Genomic DNA, 20,743 nt, shown 5'->3' with positions numbered 1-20,743 from the left:
TTTACACAGTGGCCTGACATAATCACACACACATAGCTACAGTGCTGGTGAATTATGCTAATAGAAGAAGCCCATTTGGATTAGAATCTCCATGCATTTAGATTGACTCAGCGCACTTTCTGGCGGACCCTTGATGAAAACAAACCATTCGGCAAAAGACTGTTTAAAGCCTCATGCATTATGTAGCTGCTAATGCTAATCTCCTCAGCACACATACATTGTTTACTCTGTGGTAATTGTCGGTAAATACAAACACGAAGCCTGCATCCTCCAAGTTCCATCCTTCCTTCTCTCTCCCTCTGTCTCTCATCCTCTCTTCTCCTGCAGCAGTGGTCATTATTAGTCCTGGAGATGCGCCTCAGCCTCTCACTGACCTCTGTGTCTGTTTTGCCCCGCTGAGGGATGCTCTTCGGTCCATTCACGTACTCAGCATTCTCCTTTTTTTTCTCCTCCAACTTCAATCCACTTTTTTCTTTCCTTGAACCCCATGACCTTAAAGCTAGCATCTTTTAGTTTATTAATGAAAACCTTGTGGATGTAAAGCCTTTATCATTCAATGGTCCCGTAGTGAAAGAACATTTCTGGGCAACAAAAACATGAACATTGCAATATTGACCCATGCCTTTGCTGAGGTCACGGTCTGGCTACAGCAAAAGCTACTGTCTCATTCAGTGGTTCCCAAACTTATCAAGCTGAGAACAAATATAATCAAGGAAACAAGTGGGGCTCGCTCTGTTAAAACATGCTTCTTGTAATGATTTCAATTTCACCAATAGGCTGTGTTAATTTAATTTGATTATATGATTTCAGCTGGAGGGCAAGGACAAATATACCAGCATGGGAGCAAAATCTCAAACAGATCATCTCCAAATATTTGACCTGATCACTATGTGTTTAGGATCCACAAAGCAACTGACCAACATCAAACTTTTTCTTTTGAATATTTAAATTTCTGGATGCCAGAAATGGTTTCATTTGAATATTACCAATGATGACTGAGCTATTAACCTTAAACCACCACCTGAGTTTTAAACTACATGCTTTTCAGTCATGTGACTTTTGTTGTTTTGGCGACCATTTTGAATACCAAAGTAGAATTATGCAGTACTACAACATGTAACAATATCACTACTCTGGATGAAAATGAAAGACAATTGATTCACAGTGACATTTTATGTAATCGTAATCTTTGCTCCAGAATATAACAGTAAAAACACGGCCACAGAGACACACGTTGAAGAAACCAGTGAGTCAGTGTTTAAGCTGCTCAAGAGGTTAGCATGCTACTGGTTAGCATTTTGCTTCAACATCTCAGCTCTGACCTCTCCAAGAGAAAGCCCTGAACCACACTCCAAACATCTAGCCTTGGATAAAACATGCTGTTACTGTAGTATTTCCTCAGGGTTCATAAATGTGAGACACACATGTGTTTAACGTGTTGAAGCCATTGGCAGTTGATTAAATCATGCTACCATCTGGTAGCATGCTAGCGTCTTGAGCAGCTTAAACACTGACTCAGACTGATGTGAAGCAGATCTTTAGTAAATCCTGCTGTAGCTCGACAGACAGACTCTGGGGCCGTGATTTAACTTTTATCTTCTTGAACAATGATTTTGCCACTGTCAATCAGTTATCTTTCATTTTCATTTTCATAGTTCCGCTGGAACTATGCGTGATGTCATTGGAAATGCATGTACTGAGATATCACAAGAATGCCATATATTCACAAAAACAGTGTTTGAAAATACTATAATCAATTTTAATGTACAATGACGATGCATTTTGAATTCTTTAAGGAGCCTCCTTCCTTGATTAGTTTCAGAAAATAATATACAAATAAAACAAATTACTGTCATTGGTAGAAAATCATAATGAAAAGTCAATGGATTAAATAAAATAGCAATGGCGTCTACTGCCTGTGTTTCTGAACAGAGAAAGTCTATCGGTGCTTTGAATGTGGCTTGTTCTTTTCCTTCAGTATGAGCTGTAGATACAACTGTACGGCCTGTAGATAACTTCCATAGATTGGCTCATAAGACATATACAGTATAAAAGCTTGTAGTTGCTCTTGTCCTTCAAAAACAGACGCCCAGCTGCAAAATATCAATCCGATGCGACCACCGTTTTGACTGTTTTAGCTTTGTTTTATTGTAGGACATTTCACCTTTTCTATTGTTTCAAATCTAACTAACTGCACACACATCTTTACATGTACCAGAGTAGAGTGAATGTAATCCATTGGCACCTCTGAAGACAGTGATCCACATATTCCCTCGCCCCTCACCTCGCACTCTCCTCTGTTCCAGGTGAGCTCTTTGACCTTGATGCGGCGTCTCTCCAGCTCAAAGTCATCCATTATGTAAGTCTCTCACGCTCACTCGCACACTACAGGGGTCGGCTCAGAACCGTAGGGCTGAAATCTCTTTCTTTGGCGCCGACTTCTGCCTTTATTCCGACGCCACTGAGATCGCGGGTTTTTATCACTCAATTATGGCAGCGGTCGCCTTGTACTGCGCCCCGGTTCGCTGATAAGACTGCAGAAATGGGGGAAGTAGGTGAAGACGGATCACAAGGAGGCTACATAAAATACAGGCACATGACTGTACTCTCAACACCCGGGATTATTCACGCAGCGGGAGAAGGGAGTGAGATAAGACAGGAGTGTGGGTCAGAGCAGACACAGAGAAAAATGGGTTTACAGCATACGTTACTCAGTGACAGAGCCTGTTTGCAATATTTATGTGGTCACTACAAAGCTGGGCTGAAGAAATAGCAGAATATAAGATAGGATGAACGCTATAAACAAAGCTCATAAACTCATTCCCCTGAAGACATACTTGGAAAATGGCGAACTTTATGTACAGGGCCTTTAATTGCAGATTTTGTCAAAAAAGCTGAACAGACATTTTACAGAATAGCCATTCCACAGTTAGGGCTGGGTAAACAACACCAGTATTCTGGTATCGGGAAAAATAGTATCAAATAGGTGCCGAAAAAGATAATATAATATAATTCCAACAAAGACTGATCTTTATCATCCAGGTAGACACAGAAGGCTAAATCGATTCAACTGGACATTTTTGGGCAAGTTTTGCCTGGTGACTGTGCAATCTACAACACCTGTTGGGCTGGGGTGTGTCACCACCCAATCCCAATTTGATGGGACTTAACAGCTTTGAAGAAGAGAACTGGAAGATTCTTGAAACATTGGGCAACTATGTATGAAAATGTCCAGTTGAATCGATTTAGCCTTTTGTAATATAATATTATATCTTTAGAGCACACGTTTTAATGCTTGTCCAGGGACAGCATTAAGGGAAGTTACTGGGTTGTTTCAGCTCAAAGAAACGCTACAAATTTAAAATAAAATGAAATGATCTTTTATGAAATAAAGGTCTGGGTAACGTTGCTTTTGTTTTTCCAATACTGTTACTTTATCAATACTTGGTTTACAATACCGATACCTGAACGATACTTTTTTCTGTACCTATACTGAAATATTTGTCATCTCAATCCATAAAACAGAACCATTTGTATAATTTGTGTGTGCTAAAACAACCAAGTAGCTTCCTTTAAAGCAGTACTAAGTAACTTGTGTACCTTAATAAATCCTTTCTGTGATCCTTCTGGGGTGGTAATGGGATGATTGGAGGGTCTTTCATCTCCTCCTGGTGTCTCTGGCCAGAAAACCACAACTGCAACTTTCTCTGCACCAGATCGGAGGCGTAATACACACTAATGGAATCACGAAGAAGAAGCTAACAGGCTAACGGGCAAAGCTAACTGCGGGCTAGTACCACTTTAGCAGTATTTACAGCCAAGTTTGAGTGAAAAAGTTATCTCCATTGTGTAATTGGATGTACAATATCCCTCTCTTCCCTCAGTGTAGTATTTACTCTCACAGACAATTAATGAGTAAAAAAACGTAACATGCTACGACACCTGCAGTGGCACTTATGGCCTCTAGGGGCATGAGTTACTTAGTTCTGCTTCAATGCTGTCCCTGGACAAACAGGCATCAAAACTTGGTCTATAAAGATATTATTATTGTACATTTTCCATTACCTGCTTTTGATATTTAATTTTTCTTTGATACCATACTTGTATTATTCTGTTTTCTGGTTCTTGATGACAAAAATGTGTGTATAGGTATCGGAAAAAGAATCGTTCAGGTATCGGTATCATAAACCAAGTATTGCTAAAGTAACGTATCAGAAAGATAACAGTACCCAGACACAATTTATCACCAAGATTGAATGGGTATCCTCTTACAATGGCCTCAATTACTTCACTCTTACAGACTCTGCACCACAGCTCAGCAAATACAGCACTGTGGAAGAGAGGGCATTCTTATCCCCAGGGATGATCCGTAAAACAAAGTATTTCAACGACTTTGAACCTATAGGACCCACCTCTAATCTCCTCCAAAAAGACATTTAAAAAAAGACAAGATATTTTTGATTACTCCGGTCCAATTGTGTTCCTGTTTTTTTCAGACTCAGCCGGCGTGTTGTAAACCCATACGTCTGTACTCTGTCAGGCCTTGTACCATTTACTTTGCATCTGAAAAGACGGAGATGTCGCGGTTGTAAGGGGCTGAGGGAAACGAACGAGGGGAGAAAGGCGAGAGTGACGCGGAGATGGCTGGCTGCTTGTGAAGAATTGTCAGCTGTGTGGAAAACGCTGGGGGCAGCTCTTATGGGATTAACAGTATTTGGGAGAAGACGGTGCAGGATTTGCCGGGTTGGGAGTGTAGTATTTGCAGTGCTAGCGCGTTTGACTGGGGGCGAAAGCGTTGGCAGGGGGCTGGGGTTTATTCCTGACACGGAGCTGTGTTCTCCAGCCAGTTCTGTAGATTATGGGAGGTGGGGGGGGGCGGCGAATGCATGCTGAGACATGGCTGATCTAGAGGTAGGTGAGGCTTTTTTTCTATAGCTGAATGCTTACAGGTGTCTGCTGATGAGGCTTCAGCCACAATGTTATGACGACATTTACTAGTTCAGCTCAGTTAACTTTATTGGCAATTCTATCACAAACTAATACGGGGAATTGAAATTGCTATTGAAAACAACACTTAATATATACAATAGGGGGCACCAGAGGGGGTGAAGAGAAAGTTCAGCTTCCCTGTGGATGAACTGCCTTTCAGTCAATGGTCTAAATGCACGCAAGCGTCAGGTGACTTCCGAATTGATCCTTGGCCCATTAGTCCGACAACCCACAGGCCACTGTTTTTACATACTGAGATATGTTCTTCTTCTTCTCTGCAGTTGTGCTTCTAACTTCACCCTGTTTGGAGCTATAGGAATATGCTGGGAGAGGCCAAAGGCTAACAACAGCTTTGGCCTTTTTGCGTGACTGAGGGCACACAGTTCTTCCATACTGTGATTTGTTCTTACCTGAGCTTAGACGAGTCTGTGATGCGTGCCCGTGGAAGAGCATGGTAGCTTCCAAATTCACCCCCGTTTGGAGCTAGAGGGAATGCATTGGGAGAGGCCAAATGCTAACAACATCTTAGCACAAAGACCAGACAGGTACCTTTTAACTCGTCTAAGGCAAGAACACATCTCAGTATGCAAAAATGGTGGCCTGTTCCTTTAAGGTGAGGGCCAATGATTGTATATGTCTCTCTAATCCACAACACAACTGAGTTAGAGATATCGGACTAATGGCACCTCTGCTCAATGGTCAATTTTCTGAATAATGAGACGTCGGACCAATGGGTTGTCGGACCAATGGCATGGTACTTCCTGTCCTGTTATTTCCCTATGAGTTTGTAGCAGCGCCTTGTCTATAAATAATGAATAGCTCAAGATTACATGGCAGGCAGTGAGTTACTGATGGACAGTCACTAGCATCATGTTAGAAACATAAGTTCAAGCTAACGGCTAACAATAAATAGAATAGCACGAAGATTTTGAACGAGCTGCTCAAAAAATAACATCATCATTAGCTCTAAGATGAACAGTCTTGCCTCAATAAACAGACGTTTCTTGAACTATTTGTTGATTTGTGCAAGACATCACTAATCCTTATTGGGAAAATAGCGGAGGAGAGGAGGCTGTGATATCGTCCCTGATATGAGATAACCCTGTCCGCTCTGTTGCAGGAAAGTCATGGAAACGCGCCCTCTCAAGATAATTGTCATTGAGCCAAAACACAACAGTCTAAGAGGCCTGGTTTGATATCCAAAGAGCGTACAATGGCCTCTATAAGTGCTGCTGGTCTGACTCTGATCTCTCTGCTGTTTCCTTCATTTTGACATGCACTAAAAGACTGTGGGCCCGATCTTGTGCATCAAAACGGAGACGATAGCGTGACATTTTGCGCTCAGTCGGAGCACACTTTGTGATCTTGCCACTCCAGCGCATTTAAGTGGGTGGAGACACACACATTTTCCTCCAACCAGATTGACTCCGCGTCCAGGAGAGTGGTTGTGTGTCGTGAACATGTGCTTTTGTTTTGCTTCGCGTTCACGCCAAGTGCGGGCCAATCCGCGCCACAGCGGACGCTGTAGCTCTTTTTCTCTCGAGACGTGAACATCGTTTAGCTCACGATGGGGTAAATAAAGTTTTTAGTGCGACCTGTGAGAGCCTAAGGCTTAAGAAAGAACGCAAGCCAGCGCAATGTAAACGAGGAAGTGAATGTCCGCCGTGTTTCCATCAGTGCAGTCACCTCCTGTTGTGACGCCCCTCACAGGTGGCGGAGGCGAATGGCACATTTAGCGCCGCCACTCGGAAAATAATTTGCCAAGAGCCTGCGCCGCCCCGTGCGCCGCCACAAGATCTGGCCCAATGATTTAAATGAAAGAAGACATATTAAGAACAAAATGTAAATGCAAACAGATTACGAGTTTATGCGAGGAATAACAGCCTTAACTGCTCTGTCTTTGGTCTCCACATGCATTGCGCTATTTCATCCTTTTAAGTAAATTGACGACCGCAGACGAGGAACATGTCATGCTGCAGTTCAGCTTTGAAGATGCTCCAAACAATTCTCTCTTCATTTCAGTTTGGCACAAGTTTCCCCTTGCACATATTTCACTTGCATTTCCCACAGGTGCTTTATGATCATCCCTCTCACACCAGGACCTTGGGTTGTGGATATAAAATGGAATATTTATTGCGTGTCCCATATCTTAGTGGGTTGTTTTAGCTAAAATGCTTATACATAACATCTTGAACTAGGATGAAATAGTACAGTTGATTGTAGGGGTGGGAACCTCTAGGTACCTCACACTTCGATATGATACACGATACATGGCTCACGATAACAATAATCTCACGATATGCTAATAATACGATAATCAATATATTGCACAAAAATAACCTACGACACATCCTGATTTTTAACCTTTTTTTTCTTTAACGTAGAACATGTTATTCAGGATTTACAGGATTTGTTTTCAAGTGCATTTTCCCCTTTTGAAGAAGAAAAAAATAAGTGGATAAGAATAATGTATCCTGACTTACAACACACTGAAAATGGGGCTATAGATCTGTCATTGGCATCACTTCATTTACATTTAGATAAACAAGAAACCAGACCTGTTGTCCAAAAGGAATAAATCGATCCCAAAGTAATCTTATTTATGGCGACCATGGGTGTAAAATATGTGGGGGATAGATACAGACGGCATCTCTGGAATCGCCCATATATGGTCATTTTAAAAAACAGTTAGGGGGGAAAACAATTTGGAGAAAAATCTAAACTTTCTCTAATTATTCAAAAACTACTTAAACAAATGCTGAAATATGAATATAGTTTTCTACTAAATAAAGATACAAAGACATGGAGAGGAGCAACAGCGCATAAATACATAAATAATGGAGAATGCTAACAGGAAGCTTCATGTTAGCATTGAGCTAATGCTAACAGCTATCTAGCGGTAGCTACAACTGCCGTTTTTTCACTTCTCCTGAACAATCTGCTGTGAGAAAATATCCATATGGGCCCGATTTAGACTTGACTTTATTTGTATGTAATAAATTACTTTGTATTTTGTCAGAAAATGGCTAAAAAGAGTGAAAAATTGTGTTTCCCAAAAGATTCTATTTAACCTCTCAGTGAGGCCACGCCCTCTTCTATGACGAGATGCCGTCTGTATCTATAGGGCGGAACAAAAATTCTTGATCATTATTGGCCTCTATTGACTGAAAGCAGAGGAGCACTGCTACCTCATTAATATGCATGATGTCGATCGTTAATATGCAAGATGTAAAGTGTCGTATCATCCTGCAAAATATCGTGATGTATCGCAAAATTTATATATTTTCACACCCCTAGCAGCACGAGTCAGGGGGGAAAGAACAGGAACACTTTTGCAGAAACCCAAAAGAAACAAGAAGAAAGAACATGACACAACCGGACACATAAAATGGAGGGCAATTAAAATGCAGTGATCCCAAAGGTCTTCTTCTACTTCAAATCTCTGCATATTTCAAGGCTGTATTGTTTGAAAGCAAATTAATTTCAGGGGAACTCTAATCAAGTTGTTTATTCAGCCAGTTTGTTGAATGTCCCTTTAGTCAAACGTCCTTTTAGAATCTCAGTCCTTCACATGATTTAAATTTGCTCTCAGCCCGACAGATAATGAGTCGTGATTGTGTGAACGAGAACGCCGTGGTTTCCTATCACCGGCAGCAGCGGGACATCGGTCTGGGCCTCCAGCCGAGCACAGCGGCGCGCACACTTCTTCATTTATTTCACAGCCGCACTCGCGCCCGTGTTTGTAAAGAAGCGCTGTACCTTCATCAGTGAAAGCGAAAAAAAAAACCTTGATTCATCTTTTCCACATTAAAGATAGAAAACATAATGGGGAGATCTGAATGCAGTGTTCAGTAAGTGCAAAAGAGCGTTATTGAAAGCGGAGAATGAGAAAAATCCAAGGTTATATTTGCAAAAGTGAAAACATGGGACAAAGGAGTAAAGTTCTCTGTGAAAGATAAGTGTTGTTGAGAGCATTCTTGCTAACTTGAAAATGGCTGAACTGTTGAGCATAGTTTAGAGTTGACACATACGCAGACGGAAAGTTGAAAGAGTGGTTCGTGCTTCTGCCTTTTGTAAGCAAAAAGGTTGTGGGGCCAAAGAGTTGACAGATATGGAGTTTTTTTCCCCCGTCAGTTTCTAAATGCTACGTTTCACCACCTAAGAACCGTAGTAACTGTGGCTGCGGCTGACGCTGGCAGGAATCAAATGAGCTGAATAGAGGAGGTCGCCATCTTGAGAAAAAGTGCAGCTGATAATCATTCAGCCACGAGTTCAAATGTCATCTCAAACAACATAGACAGACTTTATTGTGTGTCCCCCGAAGGTAACAGAAATTCTTCTTTGGCAGGCTCAAACACACTTCCATAAAATCTTTCCTTAATCTTAGTGATGTGACTCACTGACTCTTGTGATTCTCAACTAGAAAATCATCTTAAAAAGGGATGTCCAGCCTTTTCTACCTTTTGAGCTACTTTTATGTAACAAAAACGTCAAAGAGCAATTTTGAAGACACGTGTGCAAACTTTTTGACGGAGATATTTCAACATAATTCCAGAAAATGAATTGATTTTTGTCCTTACACTTAACTTTAACCTGTTACTTATAGGGTAAGGGTTATGATTCGGGTTAGGAACGGCACATGTGATGGAAGTTGTGTTTCACTCACAGATCTTACACATAGTTTTAGAAACTAGAGGGTCTTGGCTGTAAGGCAGGGGTGTCCAAACTTTTTTCCTTGGGTGCTGCATATTGAAGTGTAAATGCTATGGAGGGGCCACAGATCAGTGTTCAGAGCAGTCTAACATTCAAATGTGTGCTTTCAAAAAAGGTTCCACAAACCTTTATTTAGGATTTCAACCTTAAAAGAACAGGCCACCGTTTTTACATACTGAGATATGTTCTTACCTTAGCTTAGACGAGTTGATGTGTGACGCTCGTGTCTTTGCGCGTGCGCTCAGTCACGCCAATGTTGTTAGCATTTAGCCTCTCCCAGCATAGTTATAGCCCCAAACTGGTAACTGTATTTAAATATGGAAAACGTGGAACAGCCTGGTAGCTTCTAACATCACCAGTTTGGAGCTATACCTTTGCTGGGAGAGGCTAAATGCTGACAGCATTTGCGTGACTGTGCACACACACAAAGACCAGACAGGTACGCATCAACTCGTCTAAGCTAAGGTAAGAACTTATCTCCCTATGTAAAAACGGTGGCCTTTAAAGCCAGCTCTGTCTCAAAATAAAATGTTAGTTTATGAGCTTTTAATCCTGTTGACTTATTGTAAAATTACCTTCTACCTGGGGATGGTTGCCGAGTTAATAAGAAGCTTGAGGGCTACATTATGCCCCTGGGCCACACTTTGGGCACCACCGCTGTAAGGTCTCAAGTCCCTAATTCTACCATTTTAACTGATATTTTGTAATTTCTCTTGTAATTTTATACAAAACTGCTTTTCATCTCATCTGTCCAATGACTTCCTGCATACTAACGTGCATCTTATCCACTTATTCCATTACAAAACTAAAGCACGTAGACCCGATGCCTCTGACAAACAAAACACTTTCTCATCAGCGTTTCACTTCAGTGGTTTTTCATTTCCCCCTTTGTCTAATCTTGTCTTTAGCGTCTTGGAGGAATCTTAAATTGTAGCTTTCGCCGTATCTGTCCTGATGCGACCGTGCGTGGGAGTACATGAGCATTGAGCGCTGAACCAGGGGCATGTCCAGATCTTTTCAGTGGAGCGGCTCAGCAGTGCTACTTATTATTACTTTTCTTTTCAGGATGGCAACAGGGCTGGCCTAATGGTCATTCAGGGGGCTCCCTAAAAGCGTTTTACTTTATATGGTTATACTTTACAAACTATGGTAATTTTTTTGGGTTGAAATATGAATGAATGAATGAATGCTAAACAGACACCCCTTCGTGAATTCGCAAAATGGAGAGAAAGGGCAAAGGAGACGGGCTAAAGGAGTTTGAGATTGGGCCGTATTCTAGCCTATAGCCCAGGGTTCCATGGGGGTCAAAATATATCGGGAGTGTATTGCCTGGGTCCATAAACTAAAGCTCCAGTGAAATATGTTTTGATTGGGAAAATACTGTTGAGGAAACTTTTTTAATTAATGAATAATCAGCTGGACTGTAGCCTCATAAAAACGGCTTTCACTTGTATTTCACTTTACAAGCCTGTGTCACAGGTTTCTGCTACACTGTAGTCATTATTTATTCACTCCACACTCGGTGGTGGTAAGCTACTATTGTAGCCACTGCCGCCCTGGGGCAGACTGTCCACTTACCACGTGGCTATACGTTTTTTAAGTGTGACATCACAACTTCCGCTTCCGGGTCCTAGCAGACCGGCTAATGTGCAAGAAAAAAACATAAAAAACTCTTAAAAACAACAATCAATATTTCTGAAACTCAACGGAGAGTTACTGAACCTACTTATTTCTCAGACTCATTTGCCAAAAATGGCTAATGGAATGGAAATGGCTATGACAGCATGACAGAAATGGCTAACCTACTGCTTAAACAGCATTATTTACTAAAGTCACTACTTCCTGGGTTAGCGTAGCTGCTGCACCGTTAGCATTTATCTCTGCTAACTTGGATGTACCGATTTTGGTAATTATTACTTTTATAGCAGTAGGTACAGGATTTTTGGCTAATGGGCCTGATAAATAAGTATGTTCAGTAACTCTCTGTTGAGTTTCAGAAATATTGACTGTGGTATTGAAGAGTCTTTTGTAGATTCTCGCACATCTGCGAACCCGGACGTAGAGCTGTGACGTCACCACTTAACAAACATATAATGTGTTGTTTATTCCTGATCTCTTGTTACGTCAGTGCCCTCTGCTGGACACGTGTGGAATTCTTGCAGTTCTTTGTTAAGTTGCCCCCTAGTGGCTGCAGTGAGAATTCTGGCTATTCCTTTAAAAGTTCATAACTCCGCACAGGAATGGTCTATAGATGTACTTTTTTTTTTTTCACATACTCAGGGGACGGATTAAATCATCTCATCATTTTCCAACAAACCAAAACAAACACACATTGTCTTCATACAGCTGATCAGTTTTGTGATAGATGCTGTTCCCTTGGCAACCACAGTAACTGCTTTAACCTCTTAACGCCCATCTGAACCGAGCACATTTTCTACAGTTTGGCTTTACCCAAATCTGAAAACTTCTTGAAAAAAGCGTCGAAAACAAGGGTTAAAATGCAACAAAAAAGTGACAAAAATGCGGCGACAACAAAAGTCTTGCCTGCGACGTATCTAGCGTTGCTCTGATTGGTTGCTGCCGTGTGTCAATCACGCCCACCGGGAAATCGTTGAGATCATGCTCGCTCCTAGACTATATGTCTTTGAAATATCTATGACAAAGCATGTAGTTTGGCAGGCCAGGGAAACAGAAGTTTGTTTTAAAGGCCTTAACTTTCAAATGAAGCGTTACACTGTTACTCACCAGTCGAGAAGCTTTTAGATTTGGGTAAAGCCGAACAAGCATTTTTTTGTTGTTGTGGTGTTTGTTGTATCACTGTTGCTCATCTGCCACGTTTTATTCGCCCTGTTACTGCTTCTTTGTCGCTTTTTTGTCTTTTTTCGTTGAGTTTTCATCCCCGTTTTCGTTGCTATATTGACGCTTTCTTTGAGAAGCCTTTAGATTTGGGTAAAGCCAAACTACAGAAAATGTGCTTGATTCAGGCAGGGGTTAAGGGTCTGCTAATATTTAATTATGTATTCCACATCAGTCCTCAAAACATAAGCGTTCATAAAAATGAGCTCATTGTTGAACAAAGGTTTGGGACACCTGTTGTACGGGAAGGTGAATGAATAATTGTCTCTTATGGACGCGCTCTGGGTGACTTGGGTCCGTTGAAAGCTGCAGTCCAAATAAACTGCCCCGTGTGTGTTTTGTCTACAGCTGCAGGAGCAGACGAAGTCGCAGTGCTGCTGTCTGCTGCTGGTATCGGAGGACAACCACCAGCTCTTCTGCCAGGTACAACACACTCATCATTACCTCGTTCACTGGTCCTCAGGAGGCCAATTACACACCTCCAAATTCAATTGAACACATAGCACGCCACAGTAATGGGACGCTAATGTGCAGAGAGTAAATAGAATTATGCCCCAATCAGAGGCGCACTTTAAACACAGGGTTTTTCTGTAATGCTCGGTTTTATAAGCTTTTAATGAATTATAAAGTTTGTACTGAGCAGTGGTGCAATTACGTTAACAAAGTCTCAAGATCCTGAAACACAATTATTTTCACTTTGCATTTAACAAGTTTTAATCAATTCGCCAACATTTCGATGATAATCTCTTTAATAAGAAGAAAAGTGAATTAAGAAAAAGCCACAACAGTTAAAAACAACTTTCTAATGGTTTCTCCTGAATTCAACTGGAAGTGACTGAGCACCTCTCCTGTTTCGGTGAATGCAAATTGTTGCCCTATTTTAAGAAAGACAAAAATATCCATGCACTTACCTGTGCTCTACTGGGATACAGTCAAGACCCACCATAATCCTGGGGGTCCAAGTCATGACCTAAATAAGATTTGAATTTCTTATATAATATCATGTAAAGTACTATATTTTTCACACAAATTAATAAAGTTTTCTAGTTCCATTTAGCTACAGAGCAAACATTTAGCTTTCCAGGTACCAGCAGAACTATATACCAAGATCGAATTAAACTGGACTAAAACATGTCTAAACCTGAACCAAACTGTAATTCAACCTGAAAGACTCACAGAAACAGAGTGAAGAGAGTTTTAATGGACATGAATCATGATTGTGGCTCAGACCCCGGTGGAAGACTGAATTAACGATATGAATTACAGTCTGGACACCGGTGGAGGTAGAGGATGAGACCTGGGGGTGTCCAGTGCACAACGACAAGCAGAGCTGAGCTGAGGAGAGGCCAGACGGAGGAGGGGCGGAGGGGGGTTGCAGCACAGATGGGAAACAGCCGAGTGATGGACGAGCTAAAGAAGGGGATCCTGGGTGATGAATGGCTGGAGCTATATTGTGCAGCTGCAGTGATAGGCTGTTCCGAAGGTCTGGCTTGAGATGGAGCTACAGTATAATTGGATGATTAGTGAGGAGCTGCAGGTAGACCTTGCAGGAGGAGGAGGAGGAGCTGTTTGTAGACCTTGCAGGAGGAGGAGGAGGAGGAGGAGGGGGAGCTGTAGGTAGACCTTGCAGGAGGAGGAGGAGGAGCTGTTTGTAGACCTTGCAGGAGGAGGAGGAGGAGGAGGAGGGGGAGCTGTAGGTAGACCTTGCAGGAGGAGGAGGAGGAGCTGTTTGTAGACCTTGCAGGAGGAGGAGGAGGAGGAGGAGGGGGAGCTGTAGGTAGACCTTGCAGGAAAAGGAGCTGTAGGTAGACCTTGCAGGAGGAGGAGGAGGAGGAGCTGTAGGTAGACCTTGCAGGAGGAAGAGTAGCTGTAGAGGAGAAGAAGAAGAAGAAGAAGAAGAAGAAGAAGAAGAAGAAGAAGAAGAAGAAGAAGAAGAAGAAGAAGAAGAAGAAGAAGAAGAAGAAGAAGAAGAAGAAGAAGAAGAAGAAGAAGAAGAAGAAGAAGAAGAAGAAGAAGAAGAAGAAGAAGAAGAAGAAGAAGAAGAAGAAGAAGAAGAAGAAGAAGAAGAAGAAGAAGAAGAAGAAGAAGAAGAAGAAGAAGAAGAAGAAGAAGAAGAAGAAGAAGAAGAAGAAGAAGAAGAAGAAGAAGAAGAAGAAGAAGAAGAAGAAGAAGAAGAAGAAGAAGAAGAAGAAGAAGAAGAAGAAGAAGAAGAAGAAGAAGAAGAAGAAGAAGAAGAAGAAGAAGAAGAAGAAGAAGAAGAAGAAGAAGAAGAAGAAGAAGAAGAAGAAGAAGAAGAAGAAGAAGAAGAAGAAGAAGAAGAAGAAGAAGAAGAAGAAGAAGAAGAAGAAGAAGAAGAAGAAGAAGAAGAAGAAGAAGAAGAAGAAGAAGAAGAAGAAGAAGAAGAAGAAGAAGAAGAAGAAGAAGAAGAAGAAGAAGAAGAAGAAGAAGAAGAAGAAGAAGAAGAAGAAGAAGAAGAAGAAGAAGAAGAAGAAGAAGAAGAAGAAGAAGAAGAAGAAGAAGAAGAAGAAGAAGAAGAAGAAGAAGAAGAAGAAGAAGAAGAAGAAGAAGAAGAAGAAGAAGAAGAAGAAGACACGCGCTCCGGTCTTCAGAAGGCCTTGTTAAACAAATTAAATACATCTCCTTTATCCAGTGGCTCTTTTCTGCACATTACTTGGTGTAAAGTTTGAAGTGTCAAGAGCATAAATGTTTGATGAGGTGAAGCTGGTGTGTAAGGTGGCAGGTATACTAAGAGCTGATTAATAACAAACACTCCCTCTAATGAACAAGCCAATCACTGTCCAGCATAACTTCCTCAACATTAATCTCACTAATGCATCGTATCAATCACGGCTGTCTTTGTTTTTAGGTTGTAGGAGACAAGGTTCTGGAGGAAGAGATCAGCTTCCCAGTGAGTATTCTTCTGCTTGAGGTCCTCTCTGCGTATAATTCCTCATTTTAGCTGGTTCTCTTCATTAATTTCTGCAAACATTCCCAGAATAATGCAGGATTTCGTGGGTAATTCACATGTGTGAGCTTCTATGGCCTGGTGCGCCAAATCCTGTTAGGGAGGTGCTCCTTCTGCGCCTCCTAAAGCTGCTCTGATATTGGTTTCACTCACTGACACCATCGACCTCCCACTTGTAATCTCTCATAATCCCCGGCGGGGCTTATAATTAAGAAATTTGGGTGAGGAACGTAATCATCTTCCTCTGGGTGCCGCGCTCCCTCTTCGCGAGAGCAGTCCTTGCATTTTTAAACAGGCTTTCTATTATGATGCGGAGCGAGCGCGGAGCAGGGAAGAAATTAAGTGTGAAATCTGGATGTAGATAGATATTAGAGCACAAATAAACACAGCGCTGGTTTGTTATTGGTGTTAAATTAACAAGAGAGAAGGCAGACATGATTTATTAGCAATTTGTACGTCGGGAAAAGGCGCTATAGAAATCGGAGCAGCCAGGTTCAAAGTGCGGCACGGGGGCTAGTCATGGCAAAAAGACTGACTATGCCGTTGCTTTCTTTCAATTAGAATGAGTTTCTTTTAATTAGATACTGTAAAACTTATAGTAAAGGTTTTTGCTTGTCCTTGCGTTAAATGCTTATAATAAATCCGTCTTGTGTAGCTCATGTTCGGACGCTTTGGTCAAGTCGTGGAGAAGAAGAAGTCCATTTCTCTTCAAGACATCAGTGCCGTAAGTCGATGAATATCCCTCCTCGTCTCAATCTTCCTGCTGATCCTCAGTAATCGTCTGTGCTTGATGTTGCAGGAGGAGCGCAGGCAGCTGTCCAGCATGCTCGGCTGTGAGATCACGTCCATGCTGTGTGTCCCTGTGGTCAGCAGAGCCACAGGACACGTGGTGGCTATGGCCTGCGCCTTCAACAAGCAGGGAGGGAAAAGGTACGGCCTGTGTCACACATACACTCATATTCTGTTAAAATATGGTTTATTTTCCTCCGATAGCCAGATGTTCCACCGCTGTCTTATTAAAATGTCCAGGTGGCTTATGGTGAGGGGTCCTGGTCCAGGCCCTGGTGAGCTCACAGAAAAAGGAATTGTGTCTGTAGGTGTTCCTGTAGCTAGGTTTGGGTAAGATTTGGTTTGTGGTGGATCTGGTTGAACGCTGGGTCTTGGGACCAGAGCAGACAGTGAGGCCGATGGGCAGTTGTTGAGCAGATGGAAGTAGAGCTTTATCCAATGGCTCAGAGCATAGTTCTGGAACGCCAAGGCACCAGACTGTGATTGAGCAGTGCAGTGCGGTCCAACCAATGAGCCCGTGGTGGATCTTGTATGCTCTGTTGTGGAGTCTAGCCACAGGTTCAAGCACTTTCTTTGTCGTGAGCGTCCAAACTGGGAGACAGTACGACAGGGTGTAAAGTACGATGGCATGCAAGTAGTGACAAACATGCTCTGATCTTGTTCTTTGTTGGGTTTTGTATGTGGACACCTTATGTAAGGTGAGAGGGTAAGGGTAACCCCTTACCAATTTTATTCGAAAGAAATTATTAAATGCTATTCCAATTGTACACTGTATACTACAAAAATGGTGATATCACTTCATTCATGTAAATTATCGCAAGGCTATGGGAACCCAGGGTGCTGAGGGTGCTGCAGCGTCCCCTGGTGTATGGTTTTCTTATTGCAGGTGTAACATGTAAAGGCTAGGCGGTTGACTGCGAAAGCTAGAATGCACAGAAGATGGTTCGTCACGGAGCCTGGGTTGTGAATGAGTATACCAGAGTCATGGATTTCAGTTTCAGTGTCTGTATTTTTCAAGCACATGACGGAACAACATGAGTACAGGAACACAAAATAGTTTGGACAGTTCGAGGGCGGAGCAACGCGCCGCCAACGAATGGGAGGGGAAAACAACCCAAATAAAAGGGGAAAGGGGGAAAAAAAACCCGTCCCGATATGTCCCACAACCGGAATAGAGTTCGAGTTGAGCGGTAATCCAGTTAGGGCAGAGTTCAAACGTATCGGATGGATGTGTGTTTTGCTAATCCTACCACATATAGGTCCGAGGGTTCGTAGCTCGCCATCTCGTTAGGAGTCCTCGAGTTGGGACGATCGAGAGTTCAAGAGTTCATGGGGTAGGATTGGACTTTGTTGGTTCCATACAAAAAACCTGACCTACAAGGCCAAAAACACAGGTTAAGTAACCTAGTTACTAAAGTAACCAACGAAATAAAGTAAATCAATATCAATAAATAAATCAATCAATAGGCATAAACATACATGCTGAATGCAAATGCATATTACACTCATGTGTAATGATGTTACCCCACACTGTGAATTGTATCTGAAAGTTGTGTTCAGAATCAAAACAACTCAAATCACATTGAGAAAAATAATAAACAAAGTGCACCTTTAAATTCAGTGGTCGAATAATCCAAACACAAATGCAGAGTTTGGTATTCGAATTGGTATTGCGCAATATTCAGGAAAGGATCTACGTAGCTACGTTAAAATCAATGGGCTTCAATGGCCACCAAACATGTAACCATTTCAGCGGTAGTCACGAAAAGTGACAAAAAACGCTCAAAAGGGCAATAATTCTTTAGATTAGCGAAGAAGCTAATAGTTTAAAGCAATGCCTACAATTCGGCTTTCACGATAGAACAAACAAACAATTTACCTTTGAGTTTTAGAATGTTTAGCGCGGAGTCTCCAGGCGCGGCCCGACGTCTAAACACAGCGGAACCAGACAGGGGCTCTGGTTGAGGAACGGCAGCAACTATAGTCAAAGTAACGCTTCCGTGAGCAATCACACGGCAAAACGAGACATAATATAGGTTGAGAAGCGGATGGCAAAAGACTTACCTAGGATTCAGAACTTGAATCGCTAAGCTTGGAGCGTGTCGTTCATTTGTTTGGGGACGCCGAAATATCATGCCACAGCCACAGTGGAGACGGAGAGGAAGTGAACCCGCGTGACCCGTAACTTGTAGGAAGCTGGAAGTTTAGGGTGGCGCAGGAAGTGGACCCGCAAAAATAAAAGGCTCTACTAAATGCGGGTTACAGGTTCCCCCCCTATACCCTTGTACGGCCTCGGACATGCAGGAGGCTGACAGCACACAGCGCCATCACAGGGAGCAGAGGTCGGAGGGGCCCCATCTAGTTGGAGAGCAGAGGCAAACGCAGTGCTGAGCCCATGGAACAGGGACTGAATGCTATGCAGAAGCGGATTCCCAAGCGTCGAATACTGCAGGCGACTAGGCGGCCGACGAACTCGAACAGAACGTTGTGCTTGGGGTTCAGAGTCTGGGCTAGACAGTTCAGGTACAGGGGATGATTCGGAAGCACTTGAAAGGTTGACCGGCTCCTGAGCAGATACAGGTCCTGGATCAGAGGAGGTGCTTTCCTCTGGGGGCAGCTCAGGGCCATCAGCAGCATCAAAGCTAGAGTCATTCGAAAGTTCCGCATCCACACACTGCTCATGTAGTTCTGGGTCAGAGTCAATCGTAGGTTCAGGTCCAGACTCCACTATCCTTTCCACTTCAGCAGTTTCTTCAGAGGCAGGCTGTGAACGCTGGCCAGGCGGAATCACAGACAGGACGACGGGAGGAACTGCAAGCGCTGGAACAGGGAAATCCACCACAGTGGTAATGCAGGTGGGAGAGGAGCTAGAGGTGTCAGGCAAGTAAGGTATGAACAGTTCTTGCAGATCATCCTCAGGGTCTGGAGAATCAAAGCTTTCAGGGATCACTGGAGGCGATAACTCAACTGAGGTGGTCTTTGCTAGTTCAGGCTTGGAAGCTGGCGACAAGTAGCCACAAGGCAGCAACAAATCTCGGTGGAGAGTTCTGATGGGGCGATCTTTGCTTTCGGGTTTGACTGTGTATACTGGAAGAGTGCCGGCTCTCTTCTGGACGATATACACATCTGGCTCCCATCGATCCGCGAGTTTGTGCTTGCCTCGGAGGTTGACATTTCTGACCAGAACTCTGTCTCCAACAAAGAGTTCTGAAGCCGTGACGTGCTTGTCGAATCGGAGCTTGTTCCTCCCCATAACCTTTTCAGAATTCTCGACGGCAATCCTATAGCTGTCTTCCAGATGTGACTTAAGCTTTTCAATATACTGCGAGTGTGACGTAGACGGTTTTTCAGACACAGGCAGCCTAAAAGCCAAATCAACGGGAAGGCGGGGTTGTCGACCGAACATAAGTTCATATGGGGAGTATCCTGTGACGTCATTACGAGTACAGTTGTAAGCATGTACAAGCGGCTTGACGAAATCTTTCCAGTGTGCTTTATCCTGATCTGGTAGAGTGCCCAACATGTTCAGCAGAGTCCGATTGAATCGTTCCACAGGGTTGCCACGAGGATGGTAAGGTGTGGTCCTGATTTTGTGGATTCCGGCCATTTGACAGAGCTCTTTGATAGTGTGAGATTCGAAATCGCGCCCTTGATCACTATGGAGTCGCTCCGGGATCCCGTAATGGACCAGGTAGTTGTCCCATAGGGCTTTCGCAACCGTCTTGGCTCGTTGATTCGGGGTGGGCACCGCTACAGCGTACTTTGTGAAATGGTCCGTTATGACGAGGACATCTTTTGTGTTACTCCGATCTGGTTCAATAGATAAAACAAGTTCTAGAGGCCTGGATGTTCTGATGTTGACAAGGGGTGCAGCTTTTTCTGGTTGTGCTTTCCGTCGAATGCATCGTTCACATCTTTTAATCCGGTCACAGACGTAGACAGACATGCGTGGCCAGAAGAAACGGGATCTGATAAGGTCCAGTGTTCTCTCTGTGCCCAAGTGACCCATTTGATCGTGAAGCTGGAAGAAGACATCAGGCCGACATTCCTCCGGAAGGACGAGTTGGTAACTGGGCTCCCCGCCGATAGTCCTCCTCCTGACGAGAACATTATTATGGAGCTCCAGACGTGGAAGCTCTCGCAGGAGTAATGGCAGATCGGGGAGTTGTTCCCTCAGAGATGGCGGCGGAGTCTCTCCTCTCTCCAACTGAGCCACAATGTGCTGAAGGACCGGATCAGCTCGTTGCTTGGCAGCAATCTCAACATCAGAGAGGGATGGCACAACGAGGGAAGAGAACTGCAGATCATTTACAAAACTGTCTGGCAGGCTGTCAGTGGTGGTGGAGAGCGTTTGCACAAGAGCAACAACTTGGTCTGGGTCAGGTGAGCTGTACACCAGGTGTCTGTCACATACGGCTTGGACGGAATGCT

The 20,743-nt window shown here is 43.1% G+C and overlaps 1 protein-coding gene across 2 annotated transcripts in view; it reads left to right on the top strand.

The window, feature by feature from the left end:
- pde2a (phosphodiesterase 2A) overlaps nt 1-20,743 on the top strand; it is a 274,496-nt gene that overhangs the window by 218,029 nt on the left and 35,724 nt on the right. For both annotated transcript variants that reach the window (XM_079573769.1, XM_079573770.1), the window contains exons 9-13: nt 2,307-2,359; nt 12,907-12,981; nt 15,425-15,466; nt 16,179-16,247; nt 16,323-16,453. In XM_079573769.1, the coding sequence (XP_079429895.1) occupies nt 2,307-2,359; nt 12,907-12,981; nt 15,425-15,466; nt 16,179-16,247; nt 16,323-16,453 (370 nt within the window). The remainder of the gene's footprint in view (nt 1-2,306; nt 2,360-12,906; nt 12,982-15,424; nt 15,467-16,178; nt 16,248-16,322; nt 16,454-20,743) is intronic.

This window comes from Gobius niger (genome assembly GCF_951799975.1).
Source record: "Gobius niger genome assembly, chromosome: 1".
NCBI classification, from domain to species: Eukaryota; Metazoa; Chordata; class Actinopteri; order Gobiiformes; family Gobiidae; genus Gobius; species Gobius niger.
This window is presented reverse-complemented; position numbering and strand designations above follow the sequence as displayed.